Source organism: Caretta caretta, chromosome 4 (genome assembly GCF_965140235.1).
Source record: "Caretta caretta isolate rCarCar2 chromosome 4, rCarCar1.hap1, whole genome shotgun sequence".
Lineage (NCBI taxonomy): Eukaryota > Metazoa > Chordata > Testudines > Cheloniidae > Caretta > Caretta caretta.
Window position 1 is genome coordinate 51,533,230 of NC_134209.1, and position 19,238 is coordinate 51,552,467.

The 19,238-nt window shown below is 38.7% G+C and overlaps 2 protein-coding genes across 2 annotated transcripts in view; one reads left to right on the forward strand and one right to left on the reverse strand.

The window, feature by feature from the left end:
- The window catches only part of FGF2 (fibroblast growth factor 2), a 64,853-nt gene extending 58,391 nt beyond the window's left edge, over positions 1-6,462 (forward strand). The window contains exon 3 of the mRNA XM_048847171.2: positions 77-6,462. Coding sequence (XP_048703128.2) covers positions 77-262 — 186 coding nt within the window. The 3' untranslated portion in view covers positions 263-6,462. The remainder of the gene's footprint in view (positions 1-76) is intronic.
- NUDT6 (nudix hydrolase 6) lies at positions 628-19,214 on the reverse strand. Its single transcript, XM_048847229.2, has 5 exons — positions 18,944-19,214; positions 16,351-16,554; positions 9,372-9,427; positions 5,848-5,902; positions 628-1,110 (listed from the first exon to the last, which is right to left on the reverse strand). The coding sequence occupies exons 1-5, from the start codon at positions 19,182-19,184 to the stop codon at positions 716-718; spliced, it is 951 nt and encodes a 316-aa protein (XP_048703186.1). The 5' UTR covers positions 19,185-19,214; the 3' UTR covers positions 628-715.
- Between the last annotated feature and the right edge of the window lie 24 nt (positions 19,215-19,238).

The window sequence follows — 19,238 nt, forward strand, 5'->3', positions numbered from 1 at the left end:
TTAATAGGCATTGTATGTGATTTGTTATGCCAGAGGGGATGAACATGAATAACACTTTTTTTTCTTTCCCTTTCAGAAATGTGTAACCGAAGAATGTTTCTTTTTTGAGCGCTTGGAATCAAACAACTACAACACTTACCGGTCACGGAAATATTCTGATTGGTATGTGGCATTGAAAAGAACTGGACAGTACAAACTTGGACCAAAAACTGGACCAGGGCAGAAAGCTATCCTTTTTCTTCCAATGTCTGCCAAGAGCTGATTTCAGTGGTAGATTCTATAATCTATGCCACAACACACTAAAGTGGTAGTTTCCTCCACTCCTTTCAAAAGTAGTAGTGTGAGCAAATATTTGATAACTGCTTTTGCAGATGTCTGATTACCAAATACGTTTGTATCGTATAACCCTGATGTTACTGTATGCTTTGAAACAATTGTGCCAGTGTCCGGAGGAAAAAGCACCAGGAAAATATATAGACATTTCAGTATCAGTGCTTCATGTATTTTTCCTCTAGTTAGAGCTACTATATTAGCCTTACAGTGTAAAGGAAGCTTAAAGGTGTGCACACATTTACAAGAAATAATATATATCTTACTAGAAAATAAAAAATTCCAGCAAGAACAAAGTCCAGGAATATTTTTAATGTGGTACAAGTAAGCCCACAATTTAAAACAATCAATTCTAAATTATTATTTTAATAAAATGTGAAGCTTATTACAATTCTGTCATGTTTTCATAAGTATCTGGCAGCTCCCTGTGGTACAGCTTATAAAATAGGCCAGTGTAAACAGCTGGAAATTCTCTCATGGTTATATCAATCTTATCAAACCCTTCTCTGTATCCATAAAGTAGCAGTTTAGCTACACTGCTGGTGATGGGAGTAGTGTCTTTGGTCTTAGCAAGTTCCTCAAGATCCATCCATTCGCACCTCAAGCACTCCTGCTGGCAGAAGCTGATGTTGAATGAGGAAGGCTGCAGGCGACAGATGATATACATATCTGATATCCCAAAGGCTCCAGGGTGCCTATGTTGCTGCCTTACGCTTAAGAGGGACTTGAACTCTGACTTAATACCAGTCTCTTCAAAAACCTCTCGAACTGCTGTGTTTCCTAGATGGAGAGAAATATTCCTACAGTACATGTAAGAGGAGACTACATTTCAAGAACTGTTCACCGTGAAAGATTTCCAACTCATAAAGTATTGCTGATGGTAACACCTTTTTGAGACTGTAAAGGCTATAAACTCCAACACTACAGTAAGCTCAGTTTTTGGGCCTTTGAACAAAACTAATTGCAATGGACTTTTTTTTTTGTGGATAACCTACAAAATGATGAATGTTCCTTAATACTGTACAAGTATGGTAGCTCTGAAACCGATGCACCAATGCAGTATACCCAGCTCTTATCTAAAAATATTTAAATATTTTCAGTTCTTTGATCCTAACTAATACATTTTTAGGTTTACTTTCAATGACTGATCTTCCTGTTGCAGCCAAGCACTTTCAACTATACCTGATTGTGGGAGCAAATCAATTAGTTCAGTGGCACAAGTACACAATTTATCTTACAGATGTAAAAGTGTGCAAACAAACTGGCCTACAGAATGAGGGAGGACCTCACCCCTTTTGCAAATTTATCCTTAGTTATATTATTTTGCCAACCTACCATGAAATCTATTGATGCATGGGGAATTCATATTGATAATTCCTATTAACTTTGCATATGTAAACCTTTTGTACACTGACCAAGAGGAGATAAAAACCTCTTACATTTCTCATTATAAAAATCAGTAGGAATGGAGGAAAAAAAATCCGTTAACTTGGGCCCTAGTCCAGGAATGTCCTTGAGCACAGGCATAGTGCCATTGAAAGTCAGTGGGACTACTTGTGCTTAAAGTTAGGCACATTTTTAAGAATCTTGCTGAGTCAGGGTCTAAAAACAGCTAATCGTTGGCAGGGTATAACTCATTCACTCTCAATGATTAGACCCAGTCCTTCCACTAACCAAAAGCTAGAGTTACCTCTGAACGGGAATCAAAGTCAAAGATCCCAGGAGGGCTCGAATATCCTCATCTGCCAAAATTTAGCTGTTCCTAGGCCTTGCAAAACTCTACAAATCCACTTGGGTGGAGTATTTTTTGGATGGGTAAAGAGAATTATTAGATTATTTGTTTTTTATCCTCATGGCAAGGGAGGTGACTGTTTTGTCTGAGGTGTTAAATGCCCATGGCTATTTTGCAAGGCAACTTGCTGCAGTTAATTAGGAATTAGAATGATGGTTTATATTTAACAGAATTACATTCATTTTAACAAAAACCTTTTAGTGATTCTCCCTTGCCGCAAACCATCATCTTGAAAAGTCAGAAGTACAGAAGATGTAAATTTTGGATTTATTTTAAAACCACTGAAAATAATTTCAGGACATACAGTAGCAAACCATAAGCAAAATCTCTAACAGCCCTTCTTGCAGACAATAAACATTTATATAGTAATGGCCCTGATCCTGCAAACACTTCCATGTGTTTAAAGTTAAACACATTAGTAATGGCATTGCATTTAATGGGACTAGTTGCATGAGTAAAGCTTGACACATGAGCATGTGTTTGCAGGATTGGGGTGGGGGTGGGCATTACTATATAAACGTTTGTAGGGCATTTTATTACAATATTAACTACACAGCTACTCCGGGGGTTGTGGGGAGAGAGCTCTCTGACTCCATGTCTCTGACACAGTTGTAGAGATTACTGAGAGTATGAGCCATTACCACTCCTGGCTCCTCTGGGCTGGAATCACTGGAAGTCCTAATGGAAGGTTCATCCAGTCTTCCTTGGTTAGAAGAGATGTGGAAATGAAGCAAATTCCCTACAGTGTATTTGTGTAGTACTCTTTGGACTTAAAGTGGGAAAGGAATAAAAGGATAGAAATCAGGGATGCTGAGGGAGATCATGCTACGTAAGACACAATCATTAGACCAGGGATTTCAGTCTAGATTTGAGCTTTGCTTCAAGATAGTACCTTATTGTAGTTCCCTTATTTTTTAATATTTTAAAATATTATAATAAGTTAAAATAGAAGGAACATTTAGGGCTTGAGTTTAAAAAATCGGCGAGCCCCCAAATGTGTGCAATTTAGTGTTTAATTTGTTCACATAACTACCACAGCTGCTTGTGCAAACTGGTACATGTGAATAAACACTGATCTGCAAGCATGGTAACTGCACTCCTACATTTTTGAAAGGTAGGCCCTTAAATGTTTGAGACTTAATGTAAATGAAGGAAAAATAAAGTTCTGTTATTTCATGCTTCATTAATTTATATCTGTTAAAATATAGTAATGAAAATAACTGTTTGCTACATCACATCTTAAAGTTCCCCTCATACCACTATTAAAATATTAACACACATATATTTTTCCCAGTTTTTCTGATACCTATTTGCTGTCACCCCAGCAACATTTACAGCCTCTCCTATTTTTAGAAGGATGTGTCCCTAGCAGTCCTGTGTACAGCACTCGTACAGTGGAGCCATGCTCAATGCTGGCCATTCTTTGCCTATCAATAATGTAAAAGTTCCTCCAAAGTCCCCTTCTATCTTGGACCCTTCCCTTTCAATCCTTCTCTAACCAGACTCCCTTTTTGGTACAAAGTATACAGCATGTAGTCATGGAATTATGTACTCCTCTCCAAACAAATGTTTGACATGTAAGCTCATGTTTCATAAAACTATACAAGTAACATCAACTAAAGCTCAATTCTGTAACAAATATTTGAAGGAACAGCATTAGTACACATGAAATATGTTAAAACGGTACATGAAATTGCATATAATGACTGAAGGGCTAGATCCACAAAGAGGACTTAAGCATTGCAATGCTCAGTCTAACATTTAGGCACCTTGCCATCTAGTGGAAGCCACAGCCCAAGTCAGGCGTCCACTCTCCCTCTACAAGACCTGCGGAATGTTAAGCACCTAAGAATGAGAGCCACAAAAGTTAGCAAGATGAGTAGGTAGCTGCCTAATGTAGCCAGTAGGAAATGCCAAAGAAAAGGGTATAACCTATGTCAGTGGTGGGCAACCCGCGGGCTGCACGCAGCCTGTCAGGGTAATCCGCTGGCTGGCCTCTAGACAGTTTGTTTACATTTGCATGGCCGCCTGAAGCTCACCAGTGGCTGCAGTTCGCTGTTCCCGGCCAATGGGTGCTGCGGGAAGCGGCGTGGGCCACAGGGATGTGCTGGCCACTGCTTTCAGTGCAAATGTAAACAAACTGTCTGGTGGCCCACCAGTGGATTATCCCGATGGGCCGCGTGTGGTTGGCAGGTTGCCCACGCTAGCTTAAGTCCTGCCCCTTAAAGGGACCTAGGTGCCTGAGTCTGGGCCTGAGGGAGAGTCCTTCTCTGCTCTTGATTCACAGCTCTGAACCCTCTACTGGAGTTAAGGGCGTAAGTCCTTTGCAACAAAGCAACAACCACAATGAGGAGGAGAAAGATGGTGGTGTCACCTCCTCCATCCTGATAACCTCATGCAGCTGTATGTATGCTGAGTGGCAGAAATTTAGGTGCCGGGGGATTTTAGGTGCCTACAGGGTGTGACAGATGAGCAGGGATTTTAAGGATTTAAAATTTTGAGGTTGGGTGCCTAAAGTGGCAGGTAGGCATCTAAATCCCTTTTGTGGATCTAGACCAAAGTTGAGATGTATAGTGGGAAACTACTGTCCTGTCCATTGTAATGATGAACTGTAGAGTTTGTGGCCTTGGACACTGAGGGGGAGAATACATTTGTGGCTAAGGTGTAGGAGTCAGCACATGTTCCCAGTTCTCCCAGGCTGTTTCTATATTACTCCAGCAATGAAGTTAACCTCTTTTTGTCTGACCTTACTCATCAGTACTGTGCAGATGATACTCAAAAATCTGAAATAGTACTGAGGAAAAATGTATTAATGTAAGAGTGCAGAATGTAGTACTGCCCAGTGGAGGTAACTTTTGAACCCCAAACCTACATGCTGTCTCCTATATACAGAAAAACCTCCAGTCTATATTTTTTTAAAAACCTAACCTTTGCATAAACTTCTGTATTGTAAACTCATTGGTCCTGTAACCCTTTAACAGAACTTCAGCAGTACTGTAGGATTAACAACCATCTACATCACATTAGTTTAAGTGAAGTATTTCCTCAACTCAATGTCAGTTCACCTTTATTTTAAGAGTAATTATTACTATTTGTAATACAATAGTGCCTAGAGACTCCTGCTGAAAGCAGGGGCTCATTGTGCTAGTACTATGTACTTCACACTAAGAGACAATTGCTGTCCCAAAGAGCTTGCAATGTAAACTTCCAAGATGGACAAAGTGTGGGAGAAGATATGTAGTTAGTCCCATGTTACAGATGGGAACAGTGTCAGGAATTTTTACTCAGAATATTGCTGAGTTTATCACCTGGTGCTTCAGGCTGTGCTTGAAGTATTTTAATTCATTTATTTCTATGCTATGTTCATCTTCCTTACACTTTTGGGTTCATATGACACAATGTCAAATAAGCCTACAAATCAAACACTGCACAAAGTGAAAATAAAGAAAAATGTGTTAAATGTAGGGCCTTTTCACCATGAACATGGTGAAGCATCAGGCATCCTCTGCTGAAGTGTCTGTTTTAGGATGCAGGATCATGTCACCCCACCTCTCAGACACCAATTTTAAACAGATATTGACCATCACAAGAGTAATCCTGCAAAACTACTTTGAGCTACATACCTCTGTGTCAGCCAACTAACAGAGGGCACAACTCAGTGGACTTCAGTGGAGTTGTGACTGCATATGCTGCTGATGTATTTGAAACATTGTCCAGAGACTTACCAATGTCTTCACCTGGGTCTGACAGGCCTCCTGGAAATTTCCATGCATTTGTAGTCTATAATGGAGCAGAAATATCAGCAAGGTATACAATCTGTTTTGTTCTCCTAATACAAAAGGACAAAATGATTCCTCTAGAATTCCTAATCACCCTAATGTGTACACGAATTTTTTAAAGGTGATAACATGTTACTTCTATAATTATCAGTTAAGATTTAAATAAACTTCTGTTTTTGCTAATGTGATCAGACAGCTACCTGTCTATATGAAATATTGGAAGAAAACATCTACTGATTGAAAATATAAACTGTCTAACAGTCATTAGACAAAGTTGCTGCTAGTTACTAGTTAAAAGTAGTTGGACATGAAAGAAGCTGCTATAGATATAGACTGTATAATCTTCTTTTTAATCACTAATGTATTCTACTTCAGTGTTTTTTTGGCTTTTTAAAAATAACTGTACATATTTAATCTTCAAATAGATATTATGATTGTAGTATTGTTCTATACTGCACTGGCTTTAAAGTGATTTAGTGTCTGTAATAACCATGTAGTGTAACTTTGTCATTTTGTTTTCATGGAGAAGAAAAATAAAATCAAGACCTTTTTGGTGTGTGACCTCTCTACAAACTCATTTATTGAAATTCAGCAGAATAAAGTTGAATAATTAGCAGCCTTGGCATTGTAACATTGTAAGAGCGGGTGAGTAGGGGGAATTTGCATGGATAGTGCCTGTGTTGTAGCTGTTCTGTAGCTTTTAGTCTTTCAATTAAGCACTTTCAATAAACATTCCCTCCCCCTAAGCATACTTCGAAGAAAATAAATACACCAGTGAAATGTTTGACAGGTATGCCAAAGGCTAGAGGAAAACTTTTTAAATGGAATATTTTTTTAGAAAAATACAGCTTATTTGTATATTCTGTAATACTATTCCCTATCCCATTTTTTGTTTGTTTGGGGGGCTTTTGCCTTAAAATAACAACTTCTTTATCTTTTTCTTAAAAAAAATCTGTCACTTAAGGCTCGTCTACATGGGGGAGTTATTCTGAAAGAGGTGTCCCTGACTAACTCCCTGGGCAGATCCTCTTGTATTCAGAAATAAGAGTGCCTTGTTCTTGTTTAGCTTAACCTGCCTAGGATGTACAATAAGCTAATTTGGAATAAAACAATCTTATTCCTGAATAGAAGTGTGCCCGCACATCTATTCCTCTTTAAATTCATATCCTAATTTCATCCAAATTCATTTCTTAGAGTAGACAAACCCTTGGGTCCAAATCCTGCAAAAATTTATGCACATGCATAATTTTACTCAGTAGTAGTTTCACTTTAGTTCATGGGACTACTGCTATCAGTAAAACTATGACTAATGTAAAAACTAAATTATTAATAAGTAATATGCTCAATTCTACTCTATCAGGACTGTAACTTGGAACTTTCTGATGCCTGAGAGGATTCTCGTTTAAGATGGGCAAAATAAGCATCTATGCCAGATGAACCTATAGGAAACACAATTGTGTTATGCAAATATCTTTCTTAAAAATTAACAAAAGAATGTTCCCCTCCCCCTTCTCTGAAAGTGACAAAAGTGGTCTCTAAACAGAATGATTTTCAAACATTTCCATGAAATGTTGGCAGATATTTATATTTGTGTTCTTTTTAAGCAGTGCAGAGATAAACATATGCTCTAGATGAAAAACAGGAGCTCTATGAAAAAAGTCGTGCCTTTTTTTTTTTTTTTTTTAAAGCAGAAACTGTGTGCATCCTTTTTTAATGGCTTCTCTCACTGGATGTCAAAACAGCCTCTCTCTTGCCTCAGCAACCCTGGCAAGCTGTACCTGCCATAGGATAGTTCTTGCTTCCTTGAGGCAGCAGTGACAGAGTTGTAACTAGCATGCAACTACTGAAGACCACTTCCGTGTGTGTTCTCTAACTTATTTTTTCTTTATCGCTGGCTTACTCACTACATCTGTCTACTAGCTAGGAAGGCAGGCAGCTTCCTATGAGGCAGGAGTATTATTTTAGGGGCAGCTGCTGCTAGATGTGAACTTGTCTATATTGGCACAGTGCTGGCACAATCCACTAAGTTGGATGCAACCCTCTCAACAGTTTGATTAAAATGGCTTCTGCCAAACAAATTATTGCTTTAAAGTAAGTGTATAAAGGGGCTTTACAATATATGTTGGACATGAAACTATACTGGGGTAATTAGAGTATTTAATGACAAAATAATTCTTTAAAAATGTAGTTAATGTCAATTTGGTCACTTTTAGTGGTAATCGGGATGTTAAAGAATGGAAATGTAACAAACAAGGTTATTAACATCAAACTGAGTGTTATGTTTAAAGTAGCAAATATCCAAATGTTTGATTTGTTTTGAGTGTCCTGAACAATAACTATCTAAGCAATATTTTCTAGTTCTCCTTTCCTATGTCTTATTTCAGATTGAGTCCAGGTGTATTTCTCTAAAAGGCAGCATTCTCCATGTTTGTTTTTAAACATAAATACAATCGGTAACACCCACATATATGTATGTATATATGTTCAGTTGTAAGGGTTATGACAAAACAGATGTTAATAGGCAGGATTTCAAACTAATGTCTAAAATTTCCGCTGTACCTCACAGGACTCTGCTCCCCCCCTCCCCCCCCGGTCACTTGAAACCCACCTCCATTTAACAAGAGATGAAATAAAAAGAGCACAATTCTATTCAGGTTTAGAGTAAGGCAGGTTAACCTTATCAGCCAAGGGAATTTCCTTGCTTTAGTTTGTGTCACCACTTTAATGTTTCAGCATAGTTTTCTCCTCTCTGAAATTTCATGTTTTAATAAAGAAGGAATTCTGCTCTGTTGTGCAAATCTGTAGTTGGCTGATCATTAACCTCCTAGACAGGCTGTTGTGTCCATTTGGCTGTCAAGCAGTCTGTGCTAAAATTCTTAATGAAATTTTATTTGAAAAAGTCACTGAAGATGCCCAGTAGACGTATTTATAAATGTCAATCTAGACTGCTTCCCCCCCACCCACCAAGAACGATCAGGTCATACTACAACAAGCAGCTTGCCGCATATATGCATAGAACAAGCTGATAGTCTATAGTGCAGCCCTTTATATATTCATTCTTCAAGTAGTCGTCAAGTAGTATAATATTCAGTTAAGCACATTACTAGTTCATTCAATTTTTATCCATTCAAAATTAACAAAACTGAGAATTGTCTGCAGTACAGCAGCCTTCAAAGTTTACAATTTTTTACTCCTTTTTAAATACACAGAGTAATCTATAAAAAGAAAAGGAGTACTTGTGGCACCTTACAGACTAACAAATTTATTAGAGCATAAGCTTTCATGAGCTACAGCTAACACGGCTGCTACTCTGAGAGTAGTTTATAGTTAAGCATTCAAAAATACCAGTGGAGAAAAGTAGACTTCACTGTTTTAACTTATCAGAAATGAAAGCTAAAAAATCTTTGTTTTATACAATATTCAAAGCCCATTTAGGATTAATTGGTATTTTAGAATAACAACAAACTTACTTTATTTTTGTCTTGTACAACCAATACTTTTCCAGTGTCTACATCCAATGCAGCACCTGTTGGAGACAGAATATTTTCTGATAACTTTAGAAAGATAGTATCCAAAACTATTTTCTAAAATTTTAGAATTCAGAATTTTACACGACCTAAACAGAAAGCATGATAAACCTTTTGAGGGACTCATCAGTGCTCAGTGCAAGTTTAGTCTACGTGATTTATCAGAAAACTGGATTGTGCTAAATGAAAAAAGTACATCAAATTACAGGTATAAAAGTTAAAACAGTGGTTCTCAAACTTTTGTACTGGTGACCCCTTTCACACAGCAAACCTCTGAGTGCGAACCCCCTAATAAATATATAAAAAAAAGTGTTTTTAATTTAACACCATTATATATGCTGGAGGCAAAGTGGGGTTTGGAGTGGAGGCTGACAGCTTGTGATCCCCCCAGGTAATAACCTCGTGACCCCCTGAGGGGTCCTGACCCCCAGTTTGAGAACCCCGGGGTTAAAACGTCTCAACATGAGGGAATGTGCTTTCCAAAATTAAGATGTAGATATCCTATGTAAAAGAAAAAAGAATCTTAAGTTTTATGTAAAATGACTGCTAGTAAGGTTTTAAGGCCAAGAAAACTATTCCAAATAATCTAGCAAAACATACTTGGAAGTCAATTCCTTTCTTCAAGAGAGGTCTCATTTAAGTCCATGAGAATCTTTCCATTGACTTCAGTATGCCTTGGATCAGGCCCCAGCTGAAAACCATCCTGGGTGAAATCCTGACCCTATTGAATCAAATGACGAAGCTCTTCCTAATTTCAGTGAGGCCAGCAGGGTGGATAAAAATCAACCAGATTTTTTGGATAAAATACTTTTTGAGGAAAAAGCCTATCTAAAGATAGTTTTAATTAAGATACATTATAGCTCAAAGATATCTAATCATGGAATATGGATTACAAATTCTAATTCTATAATATGAGACAATCACGTAATGTTTAAGAAAAGATTTGTAAATGAGTTCCAATAGTTCATGGATTAGGGACCCAACCTTATGGGGTTCCAGGGGCTTCTGTATAGATTATTTAAATTAATCTTTCTATCTACCCAATGGGACTCAGTGCTCAGTCTAGAAGATCCCAACAGAGATGCTTAGTTTTGCAGTTCTCAAACTGGATTTGTGTTTCCAGAGATAACATGCTTGTTAACAACAAAAATGTTTTTACATACTATATAGAGGTGAGAAATAACAGACCTCAACCCTACTGTCCCTCTGCAAATTTGTGTACACAGAGTCAATCCCTTACCTCTCTCTAAAAGTACAAAGTTTCAAAAAGTTCAATTAATAGAAGATTGTGGGGGATCTGGACAAGGAGAAGAAGTCTGGAGATAAATATGAGAAGGGAAGGACAGGCGGTAGAGACAAAAGTGAAACTGTTTGAGCAGCATATTCCAGATGTCTTGAGGTCTTTCTGAGTGCAGCCTTCATTGATTTGAGATCTACCATACCATTCTCTCACTAGAAGGGAAAACCTATAATAGCAGCAGGCCATAAAAGAGACCCAGTTTGGGAATAAGAACCATTCAAAAAATATGTTTGCTGATGATGTTTTGAAGAGAGTCACACCAGTTCACTTAAGCACTTGGATTCAGAGACTGTTGAAGTGATGATCTCACTTTTAACAGCAGTAGCGGCTTCTGCCAGTGTAGGAAGAGTATTTTCTTCCTTTGGACTAATTCATTCCAAATTGAGAAATTGTTTGGGACCTAAAAAAGCAGGAAAGCTTGTTTTTCTTTTCCAGATTATGAACAAACAGGAAAATGAAGGTGAAGATGACTGAGTTAGTTGTAGAAGCCAATATTTTAAGTTTCTCATGTTGACCTTGCTGACACAGGAGTTCCGTCAGTAGATATGGGTACTTTCGGACTAAAACAGGCAGAAAATGACATCAGCTTATCACTAACACATTTTGAATTCAGCAGGTTGGTTTTATGGATGATGAAATTATTCTATCAATTTGCTTATATATCATTTATATTCTCTCTAGATAATCTGAATTCTTTCTAAAACAGCAAGCCATACAGGAGTCAACCGGTTTATCAAATAGCACTGCTCCCCAAATGGTACAGAACCACCTTTACTTTGGTGGAAAAAAATACAGGTTGAAGGGTCTGACTGAATAATTAAGCCTTGCAGTGTACTCTGGTGCTTGCAGTTAGCCTGTTAACTTTCTTCCACGGAAAACAAGTTTCCTTATTTTTCTTAAAACTCCGTCTGTTTTCAGGTCTAGTCATCCTATCACACCTAGTAATCGTTCTTGAAAGGATTCCACTTTAAAAACAGCTGTCCCTTTTAAAACAGACATTTTACTACCCCAGACTCCTTTTTGACAGATGTTAGATTTGTGCTCTGGTAAGCACAGTGAGTACAACTTACAGTGCCCTTTTCCACATCAATTGTGCACTGATTTAAAATTAGTAGATAATTACAGGAAAAACTGTTCCTATCAATTTTGAGCAGATGGAAGCCTATGTGGTTAGTACTCTGATGATGCATACATCTAGAATATTATGGAAAATATTTTAACATAAGGAATGAATTTTTAGATTGAAAACATCCTTTCCTGCATAATACTGAAATGGGAGTTTTCTGTTTAGGAGCAAGAAATAGCAACCCTGAAGTCAAGCTCTGTGAAAGGAGATACTTTAGGGAATTAGTCGTGTATCTGTTTCCTTCACCCTCCCTGTAGATCAGTAGTTCTCAAACTTTTGTACTGGTGACCTCTTTCACATAGCAAGCCTCTGAGTGCGACCTCCCCCCCACTTATAAATTGAAAACACTTTTTTTATATATATATAACACCATTATATATTCTGGATGCAAAGTGGGGTTTAGGGTGGAGGCTGACAGCTCGTGACGCCCCATGTAATAACCTCAAAACCCCCTGAGGCGTCCCGACACCCAGTTTGAGAACTCCTGCTGGAGATAGATAGCTGTATGTTGGTTAGTGTGGAATCCTGTGCGAGGAGGAGGGGAGAGAAGGGGGGGATCAACTTTTATGCACGCTGGGGGTGTAGTGGTTATTTTCTAGAAAAGCTGCTCCTCAGACATATGGCTTTCTGAGACCAAGAATGGCCACTGGAAATGGCAAACAGTGGTCTGGCTTAACTAGAAAGAAGGGTCAACTGCTTCTCTCCTCTGCTCCCAACAAACGGATACCTGTCAATGTAACTTTGAGCACTGTGAGGTGCCTAGAACCAGTCATAACTAATGATTTAAATCAAAAAGAAGATAGACCACCACTAGCATTTTTTCCTGCTTCTGGTCTCCTTTATCAGAGATCAGTAGCAGGCTCTGGAATTTGGACCTGTGACTTTAGAGAGTATTTCAAACCTGATGCTTTGAACCACAGTGACTCTCTGGAAAGGTTTCAACCTGTCCTCTCTCAAGGCAATAGTTATTAGAATGCTATTTTGTTCAATCACTTGTGTCTTGTCTCCTTTTGGAACAAGATGATAGAATTAAAAAAACCTCTGCAGTATTAGAGAACAAAAAGCAGATATCTAAACCACTTATGAATAAAATTATAAAACAGTTTTAACTTTGTGTCAGCAACAGATGTTCAGAGTCCAGGTTCATCTGTGACTCACTTAATGGCTATAAACACTGAATGCATGTGCTATAAACATTAACTGACAAATATGAATTATTTTGAAATATGGAAAACTGTTTTTAAAAATCCCAAAACTGCTTCGGAAAGTCCCTAACCTATTTAACGTTATCATTTCCTGCAATTTCACACGGTCATTTGTAGCAGCATACAACTGTGGCCCATGTGACATCCTGAGGGCCATACAGGTAGTGTGTGTGTGTATACCCACATAACACACAGAGAACTGCAGATGAGCCCACAATGGCCAACAACCTGAGAACCACTGCTCAATGGCCAAGATTATGGCTGCTGTTCAATTGTGTAGGAGGGGGTAGTCAATAGTACCTACCTGACAATATGAACGGACCCTGAAAATCTTTTTATTTACTTATTATTGTTGAGTTTTTAAATTATTTTCTCTGGAGTCTGAACCTTGATCAAAAGCAATTAACTACCTTGAGTGTAGGAGGACCCTCCTCCTACTCCAACTTGAAGTACTTTCTTTCTTCCAATAACCATTTCAAAATTTGAAACAATGAAAAAGAATATTCATATTGTCAGGTAGACACCAAACTAGGGGTGGAGGAAGAAAGGAAAGATTAGATTCGGTTTCAGGGTATTGATCATGTACAGGTATACATATCCTTAACTCCTAACCTTCTCGGGTCTCATTACATAATATTGCCTTGTGAACAGAGAATATCTAATTTAAAATATTTGCATGCTCTTGGGCTTGCAACATGCTTTTCTGTCCTTAAATACTGGATGACACATGAAAGTATATGGATATTTGAGAATGAATCTGTCACTCCCACCTATTCATGGGAGTTAAGCATCACTTTCTATAAATATCTGGAGATATCTGCAACATTTTGGCATTTCAAGAATACCTTAAACGTCACTTTTATATATATGGGAAATGACTGAAAGAACCCCATTTTGTTGAAAAGTAGTTGCATGTCTAAAAATCCCTTTGCTGCAAATTGATGCAATAAATTCATAATCCATACATAGGGGGAAACACCACAGATTTCTCTATTGTTAAACAATAGTAGATAGCACCTGTGAGTAATACTTTCTACCATCTCTAGCTGGCTAAGCAACTCTATGCTATGCTGGTGAACAGTGACCTGGCCTCATTTATTCACACCTTTGTCATCTCTTGGCTAGTCTACACAATACAATATAGCTGGGCATGAACACTTCAGGCACCTGAGAAACTCCGACTGGTACAGAATGCTGCAGCATGTCACCTCAGCAACAGTGGCTACCACAACCACATCAGACCTATTCTCTGCTCTCTATACTGGGTTCCCATAGGATATGGAATCAAGTGGAAGGTCTCAGTTCTTATCTTCAGTGTGCTCCATGGCCAGGGCCCAAGGTATCTAAAAGACTGCCTAAAGCTCCAGCATGAACACCGTGGTCAACAACTTTGTTTTTCTGGAACAACGGAACTTTCTACAATGGGGTGAGCTCATCTGTGAAGGAGACAGCTTTCTCAGGAGCCAATCTGGCACTGTGGAATGAACTCCCACAGGAGCTGAGGATCACCAAAAATCTCACCACCTTCCACCCCCCGTGCACTTCTTTTGCCTTGCCTTCTGTACATGAACATATAGGAATGTGTGTGTAAAATATATATAATCCAAAAGAAAACTCTCCACTGCACCTATATAGAAGAACTTGTATACAATAGAATAGCACTGCTACTACTTTACTTAAATAAATCAGCTGATTTACACTATCATGTCTTCCTGATCTTTTCCTTCAACCAAAAACTCCTAATGAAACCTGCTGGATTCAAAAGCAATAGCAGAAAATAAATATATAAATCGTCTTAAGGTTAATTTTTTAAAAAAATATTATTATGCAGCAGTGCTTGATATCAATATGCCACAATTTCTGGAACTATTTAATTGCTTCTGCCCTTGAAGTTAGTTCTTATTTGTATAAAACAAAGCCAAAATGTTCACCCCACAATAAGAGACAACCAGATGCTAGTATTTCAAAGATAGTCTCCACATATATTATTTTGGTTTTGTAGTATATAAAACAGGGTGGGTTTTTTTTTTTAAAGCTATGACTTTATAAAATTACATTTTGAGTTATGTAAATCCTACTTCAGGAAAATCCCTTTTCAGTTACTTCTATTTTCTCAAATATGTAAATTGTAACCATAAGGAGTAATACTGTACTTTTGCAAAGGGAACACATTGTCTGACCTTAGTTTAATGCCACATATTTTAATGATGAGGTTTTCATACCTCTGGAAAACATGTTCAAACATGTCCATTGAAAAAAAAAAACCCCTCGGCTTGTCTTAAGCATTTTCAGCTGTGCTGCCCTCTGCTGATTTGCACTGCAAAATGTGTGACCGGCAACTCAATTTGCAAAGCTGTGTTAATATGCAAATCAGAACAAAAAAGTTTCTTTATAGTTAGATTTTTTTTTACAATATAATGAAACTTACCTGTATAATCTTCCATCTCACATGAGTATCTCTTCACTAGAACTTGCATATGACTGTTTACAGGCTCTCAAAAATCATGTGGTGATCAGCTAATCTGTATACCAGTGTCTAAAACTGAAGATTTTTGCCCCTACCCATTCCCTCAAATTGGTGGTGTGACAGAATTGGAGCTGCTCTGGAGTAAGCACATTTAAGCCATTGGGTGCTATAGCCCAGGACCTAGACTAAGAATGGGAGAATTGTGTGTGATTCAACCCCTGGGAAAGTAAAGGCAGGAGGTGTGAGACCAAGGGGGTGCCCCCAAGATCAGAGATTCAGCTAGTCCTATAACCATGACAGGTATTTTAGCATGCATGGGTGCCCCCAAGAACAGGGTCCACGTTTACAGTACATACTATACTTTAAAAAGACCCTTGTATATCTTCTAATTTTTGTAAAAAGATACTTATTAGTTCTAATTTTTTTATTATAGTTCTGGAGCCTTAACATTCCATCTCTCCTGGAGGACATTTCTCTCTCTGCAGGGTGAATGCCATGGAATTCCTGGTTTGGTTTAGTTTTTTTAAATAGAGTCCTATAGGACAGGTGAAATTTTAAAGCTTCAGGACCATATCCCCTTCCACTAGCCCACACCGTTTAAAAAAGTTTTTGACCCTGAAAACTGAGACATTAGCTTACCAGTTTGGTTTTATTCCAACATAGCACAATATATTTGTTCTACAGGGACACTCATGACTGACAGACTGCACTTCACAAAGTTGTCCTACAAGTTTGTGTAGTGTGGAAGCCTGGCTGACTTATTGCTGAATCAGGTCCTAAACCATCAACTGTTTTTCTTAAATAGAATTGTCTTTAGAACTAACCTGCCACTCCTAACTGATGCGTGGCGTACCCTGGTAACCTGCTGTGCCCTTCTCCTAGCCACAGTGTCAGCGTGGATGAGTCTGATTCTGCATGGTGGAAAGTAAAACCCTGCAAAGCAGCAGTGGCTATAAATTTGCTTTGGAGGATAGGAATGTGCAGCCAGACTGCTATTCTGCCTTCTGCTCTCCATTGCTTGACAGACTCTGGGGAAGAAAAAAAAACAAAAACAAAAAAACCAAAACCATAAAACTCATTGTATACTTTCAAATCAAGAAAATAAATGTGAAAATAAAAGCTGTTGTCTTCTGATGGCCACTGCAGCCCCCCTCCCCTTCGCTTTTTACTAATTCTTTAGTTCTGATGAACATAACAGCAGAGCTTAATGTGGAGTAACAGTAAAGCGATTGTGAAATAATATTGTCATATTCCATATTCATTCTCTTTTAGGGCGATTTTTAAAGGTTTTCAAGCTGGCCTCATTTATTGTAGGAGCAAATAGGTGAAAAAATGTAGGTGAAATCTGACTGCAAAAAGGGGGTATGGCACTGCAAATCTAACTCAATTTCTATTCCTACAATTTACCTTGTTTACAAACCAAAAACTTTGCTTTCAAGTGTCAGTCATGAAAATTGCATCTGGGATCTAAAAATTCATGTGTCCTTTTTGCTTCTTACATGATCAGTAGTAAACAAGATTTTCCAGTTAGGATTTATGTGATTATTTTGTTGAGTAAGAATGATAAAGAGTAGAATCTAATTCACTTTTCTATAGCTGCATTAACTTTGCAGAGATAACAGTAGTAACTTATTTTTGTCAGAGAACACAGGCCCCAATCTTGCAAGCACTTAGGCATGTGCTTAACTTTCCATCATACTTACATGGCCCTCAGTTCCGTAACATCTGAACACCTCACAATCCCCAATGTCGTTATCCTCACAGCACCCCTGAGAAGCAGGGTAGTAGTATTATCCCCATTTTATAGATGGGGAACTGAGGTAAAGAGAGGCTAACCGATTTTGCCCACAGAGGCACACAACGTCCGTGGCAGAGCACAGACTTGAATTCAGGTCTTGCAAGTCCTAGGAAGAAGCCCTAACCAGTTATCCATCCTTCTCCATTGGGACTACTCCCCATAGTAAAGTTAATTCCATGCCTGTTTGCTGGCTCAAGATTTTGATGGATCAGACTCATATATATTCAGAGGCAACTGCTAAGTAGAAGAATAAATTACCTTATTTGCAGTTACTTCTTAGACTATAGGTACAGTCCAACTTTTAATTCAAATAACTGTCTTCTCATAATAATTTTGGGTAACATAGTGAAAAAACTTTACTTAGTTAAGAATAACAATGAAAACACATCTCCAAAGAAGACGGCAACTGGCAGTAAGGACACTCATTTTGAAAATTCAAATAATTGAACAGTCTCTTGATCAGTCAAGTTATTTGCTACTATCACTGGAAATTGAAGTACAAGAGATTTTTATCATTGTTTAAACAGTGGATCTCCTGTAGTGTGGTTTACAATATTATGTTGTTTGTAGGTTTTCGGTGAAATTCTATATACGTTTTGCTTACAGCTTTACACACTGGATAATGCAGATTCTGCACTTTGCATGTATTCACTTTTTTCCCTTCAGAAGTAATAGAAGTTAAAAGTTGAATTCTGTGTTGTGCAATTGTAAACCCAAGGTTACACAATTATTCCATCCTGAGGAAAGAATTAGATTTGAGGCTAGTAGGCCAGCTAGGTAAGTATGCTTTCTCTTCAGAGTAAACAATGACAGGTAGATGTATACAAGGAGGAATGAAAAGGACATTTCAAGGGATTACAAAATGGCCTTTAGGAAAAAAAAACATTATGACTTAAATTTTATCCAATTTTGCTTGTCAATGTACCATTAACAATTTAGAATAATTAAAACTTTTTAAAAACACAACATACTTGTAATCATTAATATCTACTCCCTGCCTTTTACATTGCATTTATATTGGACAATAAAAACAGATTCCTCAGTTACTCTTTCAAATTGATATCTGATTGCATAAGGCTGCTACTGTTGGGTTGAAGATCCCAAAGTGCAATGTTTAAATCTAATTTTTTAAAAAAAGATAGTTTCAAACTGAAATAAAGGAAGCCATTCAAAATACATTCTGCAGGGTGCTTTATAAAATCTCAGTTGGGGGCATTCAATATACCAAATTTTAACTGCACAATGAATAAATTACTTTATTTGGGGCTGGTGCCGCCAACGTTCCCAGTGAAGGCAAAGGGAGGTTTGTGTGAGGATAAGATTACTGGCAGTGTGTGTTGTTATTGTGTGGGTTATGTATGTTGATACCCTGCTTCCTACTGGACAGAGTAGAGAGCCCTGGCTGGGGGAAATCCTGAGCCCAGTTTAGTCAGTGGGAGTTTTGCTACTGGTCCCAATGAGACCAGGATTTCAGCACCCTGGGTGAGGAGATCACTTCTTTATACAAGGCCTGATCTTCTCTAGCTGCTGCCCTCCAGCGCAGTCCCCTTGGGCCCACAGGGGCAGCGGGTGGCCCTGCAGGCTGCTGCGCGGGCCCCGTAGCCCTGAAATGCACTTGCCCTGTAGCCATCTCTGGAAGGTGACTTGGTCCAGGCTGTCTGGAGCGTGAAGCTGAGCCAGGTGCACGGTTACCGCGCCAAACTTATCCAGCTGCGGTTGGAGCCCGGCTGCCGCCAGGCTGCGACCGGCTGAGCTCCCCAGGCGGCGGCCGCACGGAGGGACTCGGGCCGGCTGGGGCCTTGCCCAGTTCAGGGCGCGCCGTGCAGGGAGAGCCCAGCGCGGCGCCCGGGCCCCCAGCATGGCTCTGCGCCGGCGGGGCGGGGACTGGGGGGCGGCGCCGGCCTTTGCACTCTG

Bases quoted from the DNA above. Each gene is read 5' to 3' on its own strand.
- NUDT6 (XM_048847229.2), bottom strand. From the start codon at position 19,184: ATGCTGGGGGCCCGGGCGCCGCGCTGGGCTCTCCCTGCACGGCGCGCC. The intron at 16,555-18,943 runs GCAAGTGCATTT...TTTCTTCCCCAG, and splicing joins CTTCCAGAGATGGCTACAGG to AGTCTGTCAAGCAATGGAGA. The intron at 5,903-9,371 runs GTAAGTTTGTTG...GCTCCATTATAG, and splicing joins TTGTACAAGACAAAAATAAA to ACTACAAATGCATGGAAATT.